General features: G+C 36.9%; 2 protein-coding genes across 2 annotated transcripts; one reads left to right on the top strand and one right to left on the bottom strand.

The window, feature by feature from the left end:
- Positions 1 to 753: 753 nt before the first annotated feature.
- Positions 754 to 11,601, bottom strand: LOC307169935 (uncharacterized protein). Its single transcript, XM_079890814.1, has 8 exons — positions 11,439 to 11,601; positions 10,534 to 10,872; positions 6,256 to 6,585; positions 5,296 to 5,418; positions 5,133 to 5,164; positions 1,226 to 2,703; positions 1,016 to 1,104; positions 754 to 930 (listed from the first exon to the last, which is right to left on the bottom strand). Exons 1-6 carry the CDS (start codon positions 11,584 to 11,586, stop codon positions 2,581 to 2,583), a joined length of 1,095 nt encoding a protein of 364 aa, XP_079746940.1. The 5' UTR covers positions 11,587 to 11,601; the 3' UTR covers positions 754 to 930; positions 1,016 to 1,104; positions 1,226 to 2,580.
- Positions 11,602 to 12,982: 1,381 nt separating this feature from the next.
- On the top strand, positions 12,983 to 17,618 carry LOC307169953 (hepatic and glial cell adhesion molecule-like). Its single transcript, XM_079890841.1, has 6 exons — positions 12,983 to 13,068; positions 13,397 to 13,717; positions 15,272 to 15,562; positions 15,687 to 15,803; positions 15,907 to 15,968; positions 16,541 to 17,618. Exons 1-6 carry the CDS (start codon positions 13,014 to 13,016, stop codon positions 16,586 to 16,588), a joined length of 894 nt encoding a protein of 297 aa, XP_079746967.1. The 5' UTR covers positions 12,983 to 13,013; the 3' UTR covers positions 16,589 to 17,618.
- Positions 17,619 to 19,078: the final 1,460 nt, after the last annotated feature.

Below are 19,078 nucleotides of genomic sequence, written 5' to 3'. Positions count from 1 at the left end.
AGTCGTCAGTTATTCCTTATTGTTCACAACATATTTTGAGATTAGCAACTAAATGGCAATGAACAACATGTAAAAGACAATCATGCTGATCTATATCTGGAAAGTTCTGGTCCAGACGTAAATGGGACGCATGAAGCTTTCGCCTGCACACTTACTGAATCTAAGCAGGACTGAGCCTGGTTCAGAAACATCATGGGAAAACCAGGTTGCTGCTGGAAGAGGTGTCAGTGAGGCCAGCAGGGGGTGCTGTTCATCCTGCGCTTTTGAAAGTGAAAGTGATGTGTAGCCAAGTATACCCAAGGCGTCACTTTCAACCATGCTTCAATATCTGACGCTCAAAGCACCCTTTAGCGTCCATATGAGACGCATAACCCTACCACAGACCTAAACCTACCCAACCGAAGCGTCTCATATTGACGCTAAGGGTGCTTTGTGCGTCGGATATTGACGCTTCCGAAAGCGTCAGATACATGACGCCTAAACCTACCCATAACCGAAGCGTCACATATGGACGCTAAAGGGTGCTTTGAGCGTCAGATATTGAAGCATGGTTGAAAGTGACAAAAAGTGACGCCTTAGGTAGAGAATGTGTTGCGTATACTGTCCCATGCTAGGAATGTGTGCTGCATTTCACTCATCTAAGTGCACACACTGAACACACACACACACACACACACACACACACACACACACACACACACACACACACACACACACACACACACACACACCTCATTGTAGTTCTTGGAAAGTGGATTCTTTCTGTTTAATAAGAAAATAATCTAACACATAAAACCATCTATCACATAAACAGAGCTATTTCAAGTTTATTTCCATTGTTAGAAAATGTGTTTACAGGCTCAAGTTTAAGGCACACTTTCCTGGGCTAATGCAATGTTTAAGTAAAGAAAATAATATATATATACAAACCTGTGAAAGAGAGAGATTTGCACAAATTAGAAATATTTTCCACAGTTCAGACAAACAGATAATGTTTAAAACAAGTCAAACATACTTTAAATAGTTCTAGTAAACTTTTCAGGAACTCTTCAGGAAATGTGGTGGTAGAGACCAAACTGACCAGTCAAGTGCAGATGATCATTTCTACAAAACAAACACATCAAGGAAACATAATTACTTGATACAATTACACTGAAAAAAAAGTTAAGAATTGAAACAGACAAAATGGAGGTAAATAGAGGGATAATCTCACAGTATTCTTTACCTTGAACGCCCTACAAGTCTCCATCTTCCCCACATCAAATACAAGAACTTCACTGTAAAAAACTAATCAGCAATAATTACAAAAAGCAGAATGATACACTTAATTTTTTGTAATAAAGAAAAACATTCATACATACAGTACATATATATAAACAATACAATACACAATACATAAACACATATTTGCCATTTTTGTAGCTGCTACAATTTACAATTCAAGTCTTTCAGTGCAGTTTTTACAGGTTAAGTTCCTGAGATTTATAGTTTTATAAAGGACACAATGGTAATATTTCATGGATCAACTCTTGGTGGATTTGAACTGCTCTTTTAACCACAAAACATTGTTAACCAGACATTCAAGCATCAGTGTGGGGAATGTACAGTACAGTGAAATGTATAATTTTTCAACTATTCCTGGTAAAAAACCCAGTTAAAAGTTAACAAAGCTGGTTGAACAAGGGAGGTGGTTAAATGAGCTGTTCCATGAACGATGTATAAATACCGTTTCTGTGCAAACATTTGGAGAACAATCATTCTATTACCATTACTGGAATAACCCTGAGAGAACCTTTCAAGAACATTTGCTGAGTTCTGAGATTAACAATCCCTGATAGTGTAGCCTAGATGACATTGCTAAAATTGTAAAAATGTAACATAATCAGGCAGTGTCAATGTACAGACTGAATTGCATTAAGATGCTCATTTGCACGTATAGTCTATTAAGAGCACTTGCATCTTGAAAACATATTAATTTTCCTAACCAGTTATAAAATAATGTAAACAAAACAGATGATATGTCAAGATCACGTTTTGATCTGTTAGTAATGGGACTGATGGCTCAGATGGATTGACAAACCTTCATGTAAACGCCTTAATCAATCCAATTTTCATCAGACTGAAAAGGATATTGTAGATCTGAAATGTTCATATCAATAGGAGAAAAAAAAACATACTAATAATAACTTATTACTTGTCTTGCATCTTATGCACTGGTGATGGATGAGAATGAATATTTAGTAAACCAATGCTCGTCTATGCTTTTCTTCTTTCTTTTTTTGGTTTGTTATCAAGGCAAACACATTATACTTGAGGCAGCTCCGCTGATTATCATCACGACTTTCTCATGTTCTGAAAACACATCAAGCACATTTCCACGCTTCTCAGAAGTGGAAGTACTCATGGTTGAGTAAACATGTATAGTGAAAAGATCTATGATAGCGTCTCCACGACTTTGCGAAATAGGAAAATAATGTGGTATTTTGACTGTTTTTCAGATTATCTTCTTCCATTTCCTTTTTCTTAACTTTCTCATCTCTCTTAATGTTCCTTTTCAGTGCCACTGTTAAAATCATAATGTTACTGTGGAATCTCATTATCAGCTCCAGTCAGCGGCCCATCAGTCTGACCAGTGGACGTCCCGTTAGCAGCATCCTCCTGTTGATTGTGGATCGGTTGAAGGGACATTCTGACATCATTGTCCTGAAAGACAGAAACAGATTCACAGAAGGTAAAGCAAATGTTCAGTATTGATGATTCAGTCACACAAACACAAAACAGTGATTTTTCTCTCTGATTATTGTTGAATGTAAAGAGCCCTGTTCTTCATTCTAAAGTCGAACAGCACAAGCTCAGAGCTCTCTTAAAGTGACACTGTGCTGATTTTCAACCTGCTTTGTACTGTTATAATGACGGTAATATATGTAAATGAACAAAGTTTACTCGTTCTCCATGTTACCTGGACCGAGAAATTCATGTTTATTTGTCAGCAAAAGTCTGCCGGATGACGCAAAGCACTTTCGACAGCTCCAGGGCTTTTCATTACAACTAAAGATTGTACTTCTGCATGTTTGTATCCGCGCCCATCCACAGTCGGACTGACAGAGGGTTATTAACAGAACAGTTATTGTAAGGGTTTATCACTGAAAACAGTATTGTACTATGTCTACTCTTTAAACAGCATTACACAGTGTCCTAACAACATGCGACACGACACGACTCAACGTGACAACGCGGAATAAAAGGTATATTTTCCATGTTAATCTGAGTGTTTGTCCTAACCAGGCGCGATGGCGACACGCGACAATTCTATTTTAGAAATGGTTTCTATTTTTCTGCAATGTCGCGCTGGAACAACAAACACAAAGCGTGCCAATGATAATCTCAGGTACTGTTTATGTGCTTTATTTAATGTTAAAAGCATGCAATGTGACTTTGAATATAATTTAGTGCTCCAGCTTTGTAGCTGTAGGCTAAAAGCAACAGTGGATAATTCACCTCAGATCTTGAAATTTATCAAATGGAAACAAGAACGTTCAAACAGTGAACGAACAAGTGTATTCTTTGACAAAGATTCTTTTAGTAACTCAGTAGCCTATGTATTTGAATAATTTAATATTTGTGAATTTGATTATGTAGCTACTTATCCATTTTCTTGCGAGTGCTGTCAAGATTACTCTTTGGTGCCGTGCACTCGCCGCGAGACTCCGCCCACACGCTGTTCTGATTGGCTGTGGGCTTTGATTGATTTTGATGCATCTCGCAGTCTGAATCTGAATCTGTTTTGCAGACACTTCTAGTGTGGACAGACAAATTATTTGTCGCTGGAATCATATCGCATCGCGTCTGGTTAGGACACGGTGTTATGGTATAATTTAACACTATGGCAACAGCTTACTTGTTTTTTTTTCAGTTTTTCCCCTAGACTCAGCCTCAGATGTCTCACCCACAGACTGTTGGATGAACGTCTGATGAATTTGGCATGCTTTTCTAAAAACACTTCAGGAGTTCACGTTATAAGTGACTCAAACTCACAGTGCTTTCAGATGGAGCAGTGTTTACAGGGCCATACATCAATGACAAGCTGCGCATAAAATAAATAAATAATGAATCGCAGCCTTTGCGGTATCATAATCGCAATAAACCAACTAGATTTAAGTAGCCTAGAAATCTAGACGCACCCTAGTGGCAGCAAAATGTATTTTTCTTCCAGGGTAGTCTAGCAAAAACCTAAATTGGGTCAGGCCAATCACGTCGTGTATAGAGTAGGTGGGGCGGGCTTAACATAACATAATGACGACAGAGTTGCGACGGTTCCTGCTACTTGAAAACAAAGAATGGCGGCTGCTGCTGGTAAACAGTCTTTCGAATCGGCTTTGGCCGCGACTCTGGAGGACTTGGAGTTAAGTTTTTCTTTGAGAAAAAAGCAAAGAACGGCACTTAAGTCATTCTTTAAAAAAGGAAGATGTGTTCGTAGTTTTGCTGGCCAGATATGGCAAAAGTTGAATCTATCAACTAAGCTCCGCTGTTGGGAAAACGCTCTGGTTGGGTGAAGCGCTGTCCTATTGCGTGCAGAGGGAATTTGAAAGACAGCCATTTATCCCGCCCCTCGGATTGAGCCGTGTCTATGGTGAGTTGCCAGACCTAACATCTTGATGTAGGTCTGGCTTGCCAGGCTAAGACTTAAGTGCTATTTCATGTAAATTGCAAATAACCGTGCAGCCCTATACCATTATGACTACTAAGTTTGCTAAGAAGTGTATCCTCCTGTCAGTATTTGACTCCGGTAAGCGTATCCATAACAGACTGGTGGGAGTGGCATTGGATGGCAACATGCCCAGTGCATGCCCAGTGTTTTTCTACCAATTTGGAAAAACTGAAGACAACAGACTTTTCCCTCCGTTTTCTCTAGTCAGATGGCACCCAAAAAAATAAACAATAAAATAAATAAATCGCCTTTCTGTATAGGCAACAAGGTTTTATTGAAAGCCCATTTTGCCAGCGGTGAAGTACCCCTTAAAATAACTCAATAATTATTGTTTTTTATCTGTGTTGATTTCTGAATGAGACCACACTGGGTTTCAGACACACCACTTGCAGATCAGACAGATTCAGAGCTCACAGTATCTCACCTGATGATGATCATGGCTCGGTGAGTAGTTTCCTGTTTAAACAACAACAAACTCTTACTTTGGTCAATTAGAGTAAAAATACACACTTTAATATTTTTAAAGATTCTTTTTGTAAAATACATCTAATTTAAATTATGAAAGATAAGCTGTATCTAATACTTGCCTTGTTTTTTTGATCTGTAGAGATAGTAAATCACAGCAGCAGCAGCCACAAGCAGAACAGCTCCACCAACAGCAGCACATATTACTTCTACAGCAGCTGAAGACAAACCTGAATCTGGAACAGCTGAAGACAGACACACATTATTACATTACTAGAGATCAACTGATAATCAACTCTACCAATCCACCTTATTTATAAACGCAGAAGAAATGTGTTTTCTGTGAATGTTTGAGACTTCCGATTTATTACCCGCTATAAGGAAATAAAGAGAAAAAATATCAAAGTGCATTAAACTATAAAACTGTTTGCGCTACAAACCAGCTTGTTTATAATAAGACAGTACATTAAAATAATATGGTTAGAAACACCAGTTTTCAAGAGGCATGATGAGTATAGCGGCAGCCAGTAACCGCTAAGAGGCTGAGAAGAGGGATTAAATATTGACGCGTTTCCACTGTTGATCCAGGTGATTTATTATAACATTGAAAAGAACAGCAACATCATGATGATGATGACAGTAAACAAAAAGAAATGAAATGAAATAAATCTAAATGAAATGAAAACGGTCAACAGAAAGTGAGCGTCCCAGCTACTCACCCCCTTCCTCCATGCTAACCACACGCAAACTAACAGGTAATATACACCTAAAACAAGTGACGTAACAAACCGAAAGTAAACATTTCAAAATAAAAGACATCAACCCAAACCTGGCACCTACAATGAGTTTTTTTATACAGCTAAAAATATCTGGAAGCGAATGACACCGAAAGCCAGACACATTGAAATTACAAATGGAAAATGGCTGTATTAGTAAATAATGGCTCATCAGTACATATGGAGTCCAAACTCACTTTTTAAACAGGCCACAATGAAAACATTTACTGTTTGGATTTAAATATAGTAAACTTCATTTTGAAATTTCTTGAGGTAAAATGCACTGAATGATTAAATGAGACTCACCAGTGACAGAAACACTGAAGCTCCTAATGATGCTGAATCTGCTGTTGTTGATCTGTAGTTTATATTCTCCAGAGTCTGTGTTTGTGATGTTTGTGATGATCAGAGATCCAGTCTTATGATCCAGCTTCAGTCTGTCTCTGAATCTCTCTTTACACTGATCATCTGTACAGATCTTACTCTGATCTCCAGTGATTTCAGTGATGAGAGTGTCTTTAAAATACCATGTTATTGAATCATTCAGTTCTCTCATCACAACAGTGTACAAAGTAACCGATTCTCCTTCCATCACTGACTTTCTCTTCACTTCATCTCGTTCAGCAGCAGAAACACCTGAAACACAGGTGTTTTGGGGTGATGTTTTGGGGATCTTGTTCATGAGATGAAAGCAATAAAGATAGATATGAAAGTAATAAAACAGACTCTCTTGACTTTCAGTCTGAAGTCTGAAAAGCAACATTTATCCACATTTGTGATTATGAAAACATTTTACATGAACCATTTTACATGTCCTCTATGTTTTGGATTGCTAGTGAACTAAAAACACTTTTAAACAGATAACAATAGAAGAGTGATCTGAGATGACATTGAGAGAAAATTACATCATCAGAACAACAACAAAAAATTGTCTTAAATCATACTGAACTAAACTACACACACAAAGAGGAGATGAACAATTAATTATGAGCCAAACAAAATAATACAACAAAGATCATATAGGTTGTGAGCCAAGAAATATGTCTGGATTCATAATGTAGCCTAATGTACAAACAAACAGCAGAAGAACATCATTGATTTACACACTCACTCATCAGACAAACATACATCCAACCATCATGCCGTCCACATCTGACTCATATTGTGCCCCTTTTCCCTTATCTGCGCACTCACACAACCAGGTATTCAAATTCATAATGAATATTACTTATTATTAATATTAAATAGTGGAGTATTGCCCATTTTATTTTTATTTTTATTCATTAAAGTTATATTTCCTACATTAGGGTAGAATGTCATGTTTTTCAACAAAACATTGTTATTTATACTCCTGCTGTTTGAACCATATTAACATGACAAGGACAAAATGCTTTTGGATAATTTTTCCACGAAAAGCTACTTTTTAATGTTTCAATGACAAGAAGGACTGCTTGGATGGGGAAATTGTGTTCTATATTGCAGAAATCCCAGTCTGAGAGACTGAGTTTTAATTGAAATGTTGAACTATGAAGATGACTCGCTCGTTTGGCCGTTCAAACAGATGCAATGACACTTTACATTGTGTACATTGTATTATTACAATACAACCGCATATGCTGTTGTTGGTGTCGTTGGATACTGTATATTGCACATTTCGATCACAAAAACCTTCACATTGCCTCTGTCTCAGCTTATCATCCGGGGTAAAAAAAGGTTGACATCTGATGCTGATGCTGCACCAAATATTAGTACAAATTAAAATTATGCTTATAAATTTCTTGCTTCTAGCTACCTTTTCAGAGCGGCCCTTATGGAAATCACCATACAATGTGTCTGGTTGTCATGTTAACTTCACATACTCACTGCTGCTCTACTGTCACAAAATTAATTGAATATTACTTACGGAGAAAAAAAGATTTTTAAAAAAGCACCACGGTCACATGCATGTTTATAGAGCATTTACAAAAGCTTTGAACGTGGCTCACACAATCATAATCAAGGACCGGAATTATCAATTTTATAATTGTAGTTAAATATTTTTATTTTTTTATCTATCCACAGCATGTAAAATACGTACTTAATGTGATTGATATATATACACTACTGGTCAGTGGTCAAAAGTTTTCGATTTTAGAAGAATCATTTTAATATGCTGATTTTATGCTCAGAATTATTATTTTTGATGAATAGAAAGTTCAAAAGAACAGCATTTATTTAAAATAGAATATTTTCAAACCTTAGAAATGTCTTTACTGTAACTTTTGATCAATTTAACTCATCCTTGATGAATAAAAGTATTGATTTATTTTATTTCTTTCCCCTCAAAATAAAATTTAAATTCCTACTGACCCCAAACTTTTGAAGGGTAGTGTTTAATGTTACAAAAGCTTTCCATTTCAGATAAATGCTGTTCTTTTGAACTTTCTATTCATCATAGCATCATGAAATAAAAATGTAAAAAACTGTTTTCAACATTGATAATAATCATGGTTCGAATTACGTGGGAGCCAGTGGGAGCTGAGCTCCCAATAGAGAGAGGATGAGCTCCCATGAAAGCAGTAAAATCATATACCTGTGGGGGTCTCTAAAAATCATCAGCACCATTATTTTAAATTACAAATAAAGCACTTTTTCCTTCAGACTACTGTAGCATGACTTAAAAGATAGGACAAGATGCCAAACACATGGATCTCACGGGATCTCGGATCGTCATCACACTACAATACATCCTTATGCTTAAATCAAGTGATCAAAGTGCTCGTTGCCGCTGCGATCAGTGGCGCGGATACTGTGTTTGTTTGTGGCTCGCGCATTCTTCACTCGGACGCGCGCTTCAATCCGTTGTGGAGACTCTCTATTCGTTCCAGTGAAATTACAAAACAAAATGCACATAAATGTGTCTCTGCCTGATATACAACCAGTGGCGGCTCCAGACAATTTTGATTGGGGGGGCAATGGGGGGTCCTGGTCATTTCAAGAGGGGGTCTCATGCAAACCAACAAAAAATACAGTCGACACGGCTAATAACTGCATATTAGGCTACTGCAACTAAACAACAAAATCAACAGAGCATATAAACTACTTTGTTTTTAATTAATTAATCAATTTCAGTTTGCAAACAATATGCTGAACTTTAATTGCCATAGCCACCACACCCATGACAGAAAACATATTTACAAAATAGTAGGCCTATCTATTCTCTGTGGAAGCTTGCTTCCGCCACTGAATAATAAATAAATAATAATAATTGCGACTTTTTCTCTCACAATTCTGACTTTTTTTCACACAATTGCGATATATCAAGTCAGAATTGTGACTTTTTTTTCTAAGAATTGAGAAATATGAAGTCATGCAGAATTGTGAGATATAAAGTCGTAATTCTGAGAAACAAAGTCGCAATTGGGAGATATAAAGTCAGAATTGCATGATATAAAGTCGCAATTGCGTGTTATAAAGTCAAAATATTATATTACAAATATAATAAATATAAAGTGAGATATTTCCTACTATTCTGAGGTAAAAAAGAAAAAGTCCGTCTTTTTTTCCCTAGAATTGGACTTTATATCTCACAATTGTGAGTTTATATCTCACAATTCTGAGAAAAGATGTCAGAATTGCGAGATATAAACTCGCAATTATGTGTTATAAAGTCAGAATTGCGTGATATAAAGTCGCAATTGCGAGGGAAAAAAACAGAATTCTGACTTTAAGACGCAATTGCGACTTTATTTCAAGCAATTCTGACTTTATATCTCGCAATTCTGATTTTTCAACACGCAACTGCGACTTTATTTCATGCAATTCTGACTTTATATCTCTTTATATATAGATGTAAACTCGCAATTGTGAGATAAAAAGTCGCAATTATCTTTTAAAATGTTTTATTCTGTGGCGGAAACAAGCTTCCATAATTCTCATACTCTCACCACCTTTTGATTGCCCTACTTCTGTCCAGTTTCCCCCTGGCATCTTCTCTGCTCCTCTTTTGTCCAGCAAAGCGATCCAATAGCTCTTGCGGGCTCGCGGCAGCGCCTTGAACGCAACGACGCGAGCCGCAACGACGTTCATGGGGCGTCGCAGTGATTCTTATGTTTATATTTTTTATATGTCGAATAAATTATTAGTTATTATTGTTCTGCGTAAGAGAAACATTTTTAAATCTTTATCCCGGGTATATATATTTTTTAATCAGGAAAGGGGTGGGGGGTCAAATGGGGGGGGCAAGGTGTTTTTTGGGAGGGTCTTGAGACTTTTTTTTTAAGAGACCCCCACAAAGATGAAATCATAATTCGAACCCTGATAATAATCATAAATGTTTCTTGAGCATCAAATCATCATATTAGACTGATTTCTGAAGGATCATGTGACACTGAAGACTGGAGTAATGATGCTGAAAATTCAGCTTTGATCACAGGAATAAATTACACTTTAGCCTACTATATATTCACATGGAAAACAGCTGTTTTAAATTGTAATAATATTTCACAATATGACTTTTTGTTTGTATTTTTAATCAAATAAATGCAGCAAAATCACTGAACACAATAATGATGTGATTTAAATGACAAGATTGTAATGACTCACCATGATGAACTATAACATTGTAGATCTTTTCACTGTCGCTACTGCTGCTGATGATCTTTAGTTGATAAACTCCAGAGTCTGTGTTTGTGATGTTTGTGATGGTCAGAGATCCAGTCTGATTATCCAGCTTCAGTCTGTCTCTGAATCTCTCAGTATCATCATTACACTGAACATCTGTACAAATAAAACTGAAATCTCCATTGATTTGAGCGATGCGAATGTCATTATAATACCATCTAATCTTTTCTTGTTGGTTTGTTTCAACATCAGTGTATAGAGTGACTGAATCTCCATCCATCACGGACACTGCGACTCCATTTGTACCGACACCAGACACACCTGGAGAAGAAATAAACAGATAATTATGAGACAAACAAACTGAACTGCGTCACATAGCCTACACTAGGTTCGGTGTTCTGACTGATATTACACTGTCATATTTTAAAAACGAAACAAATACAATGACGGATAGTCTTGGATTGATGATTTTATTTGCTGATTAACCAAAAAGATGTGTCAGTTAGGAACTCTTACAATTCAAATTAAATTTCTCTGGTATAGGCTATAGCCTACTACGCACACACTCGAAGGCGCGCTCCCTTTTTGATCTGTTTCTCTCACAGCCAATCACAGACACTGTTGCTCTCACAGCCAATCACAAACATCAAAAGTAAACTCAAATGAAAGTTAACAGTAATACAAATGTTAATACACAACAGACACTTATCAGGATACTAACACTATATTTGCTATGTATACAATGACGTAAGCCTACACATTCAGCTTGGTAACAACATTCTATCGAGTTAATTTCCCAGTCAAAACATTTCGCGCAGACTAACGGTTAGAAGGCTATCTCAGACACGGAAGAAACATACAGCAGCCTATAGGCGTAACTATCTTACCATGGTCGAAACAACAGCACAAGAGCAGAATAAAGAAATGTTTCATTTTCACCAGTTTGTGTAAAAAATAAATGGAGCTTTTGATACAAAAAAATACTAAGTTTGAGTTTAAGTACTTCTTCATCTGAGTTACACCTGACGCTATCATTTTTTCCCCCTTGGAGAAAGTGAAAGCAATACTACAACTTCCTTTCACTGGGCTTTTTATTTTATTTTATTTTATTTTATTTTATTTTATTTTATTTTTACATTAATTTATTAAGCTTTCACAGACACAAACAAGAAAGTGAGAGATTCGCTAAACTTATTGTGTAATTGAAGATTTTATTTTAGCCTGAAGCTTCATGCCAGTCGTCAAGGAAGACAAAGGGGAAGCACCTAAGACAATAGAAAACAGATTATTGTCTTTGCGTGTAAGCTTTATCCAGCTATTACCTCCTGGTAGACTATGTAACACTCTGAATCCAATTAGCAAATTTCTTCATTGTAATATTCTTCTAAAAACCCTTACATTTTTGGTTTAAAAAAAGAAAATACAAGACATAACTTGCATTTTAAATGAAAATACAACAACAATAACAATAATAGCCTAACTTTATTTCTATACCATTGTTTACACTCCAAAACACATCATAGTCACTGTAGTTGTATAGTCAAACTACAACCTAAACCCAAGCACCAAAACATAAAACAAACTCTTTTAAATCACCTACGTAACACTAAAAAGTCTTTACCTTTATTAAAAAAAGTGCATAAAATAACATTTGATTTTAATGTGTACTCACCTAATGCAGTATCAAGCAAAGCATGCTGGGAACTAGATTTACTCTTTAGTTAGTTATGCCATTAAAAATGACTCATGTAGTCACAACACTAAAGTTAACCTAACATTTTACACATTTAAGTGAATTGAACAATCAAATTAATGCGTGACATTTTTTTTTAAACAAAATATATTGAACAGGCAGCAAAGATCCTTATTTTCAGTGTATTAGTTTAGCTCAATCTGTGTAGTTTATCAATGATGCATGATGGGTAAGAATCAGTTTGACCTCTGAACTGTGACCCTTCTTTGACTGTTTTTAGTTTTACAAACAAGATGCTTGTCCATCCAGATAAAACCATGTTTCTATAGAAATCAGACCGCTGCAAGTTTCAGTTTGACTCAAAAGATAAGCTGCTAATTTCACACCTCAGTATAACTGGCAGCGTGAGATAGCAAACAGTTTTATCTTTTCAGTTGTTTTTCTTCCATATACACAATTGATATAATTGATCAACCTATATGCATAATTCAATTGAATTATAAAACCATTTTAAGGTCATTAAGCTCTTTCCATGCAATTCAAGACGATTCACACAATATAAGACAACTACATTATGAATGATAAAAATATATATATATTCCACTATTATGATAAAGTCTCAATAAGAGCCAGAAGAGTACTTTAATGTCACTACAGGCTATATGACGTGCGTTCAGAAGGTGTGAACTAGGAAGGTTACACTGTTGTGGGAGGATTCACACCAGCTTGACTGTTTTCAGCAGATAGTCTCACATCAGACACTGAACTGATGAAAATGTTTCACGTCCTTGTTTTGTTCTGTTTGTGCTGTTGCCACCTGATCGGTAAGTTATAAAACATTTTTATTGCTTAATATTTCAGAACAGAGATTGCGTGTGATCTGATTCGCAGTCAATCTCTGCCACATAATGTTAAAATTGTGATTTGCAGGCCTTTAACAGTGTCACTTTTTGGTGGTTTCAAGTGATTTTAAGGCTTGTTAGTGGACATACTGTATTAAGCATACTCTAAAAATTATTAAAAATACTCCTGCAGTAATCATGAGCAGTGCCATTAGTAAAATTAGTAAAAAAAAACAATTAACGTGTACAACTACAGCTGACTTGAGGCTTTGTAAACACAAATCTTAATCTGTTCTTGTTTGTTCATCAGGTGTGTTTAGTGAATCAGTGTCAGTGATGGAGGGAGATTCTGTCACTCTAAACTCTGGTCTTACTAAAATACATGAAGACGATGACATACTGTGGAAATTTGGAGCTAAAAAGTCTCTTATAGCTAAAATCAGCATTGGGAAAAATATGTTCTCCACATTTAATGATGTTCCTGATGGGAGATTCAGAGACAGACTGAAACTAGATCATGAAAGTGGATCTCTGACCATCACAAACACCAGAACTGAACATGCTGGAGATTATCAACTAGAGATAAATGGAGCGAAACTGACATCAAAAACATTCAGTGTTTTTGTCTATGGTGAGTAGAAAGACCCTCTGTCTCGTCCTTCGCATAGTTAAACTCCGTTCACAAGTTCAACCCAGGATATTTAGCATAGGCTACTCATCCCTCATTTGGCGGTTATGGTGAGACACTTAATGAATGGATTGTAATTTGGATATAAAGGAAATTTCAGAAGCACGTCAGAGTTTTTACAGTCATTTTACGGTTTTCTGGTGCTGTATTGTCATTAGCAAAGAAGTTGTTGCATTTTAAGGTTTACAGATCGGCCCCATTCTATTGAAGAATGTTTCCGCCTGTAACGCGGTTAGATGTTGTGGGAAGAAAAGGAGGCGGGAACCGGCGAACATTCAACACATTTTAACACATTTTAACATCAAAAATAAAACAAATACAAAACTAAAGTAAAAGACAGCAGCCCCTCACAGACGACTGCGGTCACATCAAATAAAACATAAACATCAAATAAAATCCAGGCCTGGCCTCTCTCGATCTTCACTCTCGTCGCTCCTCCTTTTATGCTTCCGCTCCTCCGTGAGAGATACGAGACCGGTGCGTCTCACAGGTGTCGCTCATTAGCAATCACTGCCCTCCCACGGCCCTCAGCCTTAATAAAAGATAAGAAAAAGGTCATTGCGACTCTTTATCTCACAATTCTGACATTTTTTCTCAGAATTGCAAGATATGACCTCGCAATTCTGACAAAAAAAAAACTCAAGTCTTTTTACCCCTGCAAAATTGGACTCACAATTGTGGGGAAAAAGTCATAATTAAAAAAAAAAATTAAAATCTGAATTGCAAGGTGTAAACAAAATTTTAAGAAAAACAAAACAAAATTATTATTCCATGTCGGAAACAAGCTTTCATGCCATTCAGCGCCTCATTCTAACCAGATTTTTGCTTTTCTGGTGGGCAAATGAAAATACGTTTTTGTTGCAATCAACATGGTCAAAAATGCATAAGATTGAGTTTAACTTGAAATTAGCCTGGAATAGTCCTTAACATATTTATACACAGAAATGTTTAATCATTTTATATTTTGAGATACACTATATTGCCAAAAGTTTTGGGAAGTCTGCCTTTACATGCACATGGACTTTAATGGCATCCCTTCCTTAATCCGTAGGGTTTAATATGGAGCTATAACAGCTTCAACTCTTCTGGGAAGGCTTTCCACAAGTTTAGGAGTGTGTTTATGGGAATTTTTGACCATTCTTAAAGAAGTCCATTTGTAAGGTCAGGCACTGATGTTGGACGAGAAGGCCTGACTCACAGTCTCCGCTCTAATTCATCCCAAAGCTGTTCTATCAGGTTGAGGTCAGGTCAAGGTCAAGGTCAAGGTCAAGGTCAAGGTGGCAACATATCACGGTACCACACTTGAATTCACTGAGCTCCCCATTCTTTCACAAATGTTTGTAGTAAGTTGTGGCCATGGAAGTGATTGGAACACCTGAATTCAATGATTTAGAGGGGTGTCCCAATACTTTTGGCAATATACTCAGATCATCAACACACTACACTCAAGATGTTTAGATTTATCCATATTTCTAATTATTCTGTCATGTTTTCCAGCTCCTCTTGTCACTCCTAATATTACCAGAGATTGTTCTTCCTCATCATCACCATCATCAAATTGTTCATTGGTGTGTTCATCAGTGGTTAATGTGAGTCATGCGACTCTCACCTGGTACAAAGGCATCAGTGTATTGTCCAGCATCAGTGTGTGTGATCTCAGCATCAGTCTCTCTCTACCTCTGGAGGTGGAATATCAGGATAAAAACACCTACAGCTGTGTGCTGAACAATCCCATCAGCAACCAGACCACACATCTGGACATCAACACACTCTGTCACACATGTGCAGGTATGATGGTGGTGATATTGACGTTGATTAACAAGCTGATCTATCAAGTTACAGTGCTGATGATTTGATCCATGATCAAATCCACAGATTCACTCACACTAATGGCTCATTTTGTCCATTACAGATCAAGGCCTACCTTTATTGTCCATAGTGTTGATCTCTTCTGCAGCTGTTGCTGGATCTCTGATGATTGTTGTTACAGTCGTGATCTTCTGCATCTGCAAGAAATGTAGAAAAACAGGTCAGAAGAGCAAGCAATTATTCTGTAAAATATCTATTGTCTATATCTATAATATAACATTGAAACTGTCGTTTTAACATATCTGTGATTATTGTAAATGCAGTTGAGACCCAAGAGAAAGACAAAACTGATTCAGCATCAAGTAAACCAACAACACAACAAAATGTGAGTAAGACTATTTCAGGGCCTATTTTGTATGTACGCAACGGCTATAAATGAGGCCCCTGGCCTGGTCCTCTCTCTAAATTATCTTTTGTTTTAAATCACATCTATGAGGTTTGTTATTTTTAAATATTCTCACCCATACAAAATCAGGTTTTATACCATTACATTTTAATTGTAGAGAAAGTAGGTCACAGAGTTTTCACTCATGCCTCGAGCTGCAGATGCTGTGGTTTATGATTATCTGAGGTGAGATGCAGCTTTAGCAGTCATTGGTTGCTTTGTAGACGTGATGCAACAAGTGTCTCTGCTGTTGTGTGAAAGACAGTCTTTCTCAGCACAGGCTGTCAAAACAAACCTGCAGAACTTAATCTGTTTGATGATTTAACGTTTGAAAAGTCATGATTGATGTCATTTCCTCTTGCTGCTTCATGTTAGCATCTGTTCTGTAGTTGCAGTTTTTCAAAACAAAAGTGTCAGTATTTGTATTAAGCTTTGCACAGAGAAACATAAGTTTGTGATCTTATTGCCTGTCGCATCAGCAGGTTCCTGACTGAGTTTGTGTTTCCTTTCAGAAATCGAAGACGGAGTCTGTGTATGAAAATGTCCCCAGAAAACGATGATCAAATGCCATATCTACTTGAAGTTTTTGTTAGAGCTCATATGGGACAATAGCTCACATTTTTGCTTTTATTTACATTTATTCTTGTACAGGATGTCTATATTGTTTTTTTCACAATTGTTGCTATTGTATTGTTTAACATGTTGTTGCTCTGTATAGTTTAATAGCATCCAGAAACTCAACTAAAGTGTTCTATTTTAATCTTATCATATGGAATCTAACTTTAATTATTAAACAAGATTGAAAAGGGGAACGAAAAAGAAATTTAAGAGAAGAATAATGTTATACGGTGAGATACCATTGACCATGCTATCTTGCTCGAATGGTTGAGTAATTGAGGTTGGGAATTTTTCTTCCTCTTCTGTACCATTAACTTGTGGTGTACCTCAGGGGTCTATTTTGGGCCCGCTTTTTTCCCGCTGTATTTGCTCCCTTTAGGCTTGATTTTTCGAAAGCACAACATTACATACCATTTTTATGCGGATGACACCCAGGTGTACCTCCTTTTGAAAAATGGGGATAATTATTATGACATACACTCTCTGTTGAACTGTATTGAGGAGGTAAGACGCTGACTGGCAACCAATTTTCTAACATTGAATGACTCTAAAACTGAAATTATAGTTTTTGGACAACCAGCTTGTATTATACAGATAAATAAACATCTGGGTCCTTTATCTGTGAATTCTCATGATTCTCCTCACTACATTACAGATCTTATTCTCCACCGGACATGTTCTAGGTCCTTAAGGTCTTCACACAGGTTGATGGTGATTGTGCCTTTTCTTTTTCTGTCTGTGGAATGATTTTCTGGAACACTTAAGGCTGTCTTCCAATGCTGATAATCCCCTTTAAATCCCCTCTTTTTTTCTTCCCTGGCTTTTGGTTCAATGTAATTTTATGAATTTTTGTGTGTTCCTGTGTGTTTATGTATTTTATTGTCTAAAGTTGTTAGATTGTACATTACTTTGGTCAGCAGTGGCTGTTTTAACTGTGCTCTAGAAATAAAAGTGCCTTGCCTTGCTTAATCTATTTAGCGATTCAGCTCAATCTCAGTGCAACGGTCTAACAGCTGTCAATGTCAAAATGTTTAGCCAATCAAATCGAAGGAGGCGGGGTTTACTGTTTATAGAACCTGAACTCACGTCATGGCCGCGCATTATCATCGCGTGTGCAAAACTGTACATTATTTTTCTAATAATTCTATGGCCCGTTGTCAATTATTCCTTAATGTCCACAACATAGTTTGAGCTAAGAAACTAAATGGCAATGAACAACATGTAAAAGACAGTCATGCTGATCTATATCTGGAAAGTTCTGGTCCAGATGTATATGGGACGCCTGAAGCTTTCGCCTGCACACTTACTGAATCTAAGCAGGGTTGAGTCTGGTTAGTACAGATGGGAAACCTCATGTGAAAAACAGGTTGCTGCTGGAAGAGGTATCAGTGAGGCCAGCAGGGGGTGCTGCTGCTCATCCTGCGGTCTGAAAGTGAAAGTGAAAGTGATGTGTATAGCCAAGAATGGTGTCCCATACTTGGAATTTGTGCTGCATTTCACTCATCCAAATGTGAGACACACACACACACACACACACACACACACACACACACACACACACACACACACACACACACACACACACACACACACACACACACACACACACCAGCCATATCACCCTGCAGCCCAAGACTGGTTGCCCACTGAAGCTAAGCAGGGTTGAGTCAGTCTGGTTAGTACCTGGATGCTGCAAGTGGTTGAGGAGAGACCCCGACATGATTGTAAAGCGCTATATAAAAATGCCTCCATTCCATCACACACAAACACACACACACACACACACACACACACACACACACACACACACACACACACACACACACACACACACACACACAGATCACATTGTAGTTCTTGGAAAGCAGATTTTGTTTAATAAAATATCTCTTTTTGGGGTGGACTTGAGCTTTGAGCTTTGTAACGGCAACATTACAAGTATAATATGTATAATAACAAGTATAATAATCACCCTTTAATAGTGATTATTTCATTTGAAGTCACCTTTATGGTGTGTTCAGTGTTTTCTTTAGTTGGGCTCTTGAGCCTTGACTTTTTAACATATTTTTTTTTCTCTCGCTGCTGTAACTAATCTGGTGTTGTTGGTGGTTAAGTTTTGACATAATCATTATGTGGTGGTCTGAATCACTGATCTCATTCAGAGCCTTATCTCTTATCAGCATATGAATCTCAACAATGGTGACAATCAACAAAATAGATATACAGATTGATTCTCAATATCACAAACCAAGCTATTAAAAAGCCACAAAAAACAACACCAAAATTAAATGCAAATAAAGAACAGTAAGACATTTTAGTTGCATAACTTATTCATGTTGCAATGCATGCTGGGAGACAGTTTTTTACTATACTGGTACTGAGCATGAAGCTTTCCATTAGATTGTCACCATTGCTGAGGATCAAATGCTGAT

Source organism: Squalius cephalus (genome assembly GCF_949319135.1).
Source record: "Squalius cephalus genome assembly, chromosome: 13".
NCBI classification, from domain to species: Eukaryota; Metazoa; Chordata; class Actinopteri; order Cypriniformes; family Leuciscidae; genus Squalius; species Squalius cephalus.
The sequence above is the reverse complement of the archived record's forward strand: the minus strand, read 5'-3'. Positions and strand labels throughout refer to the sequence as shown.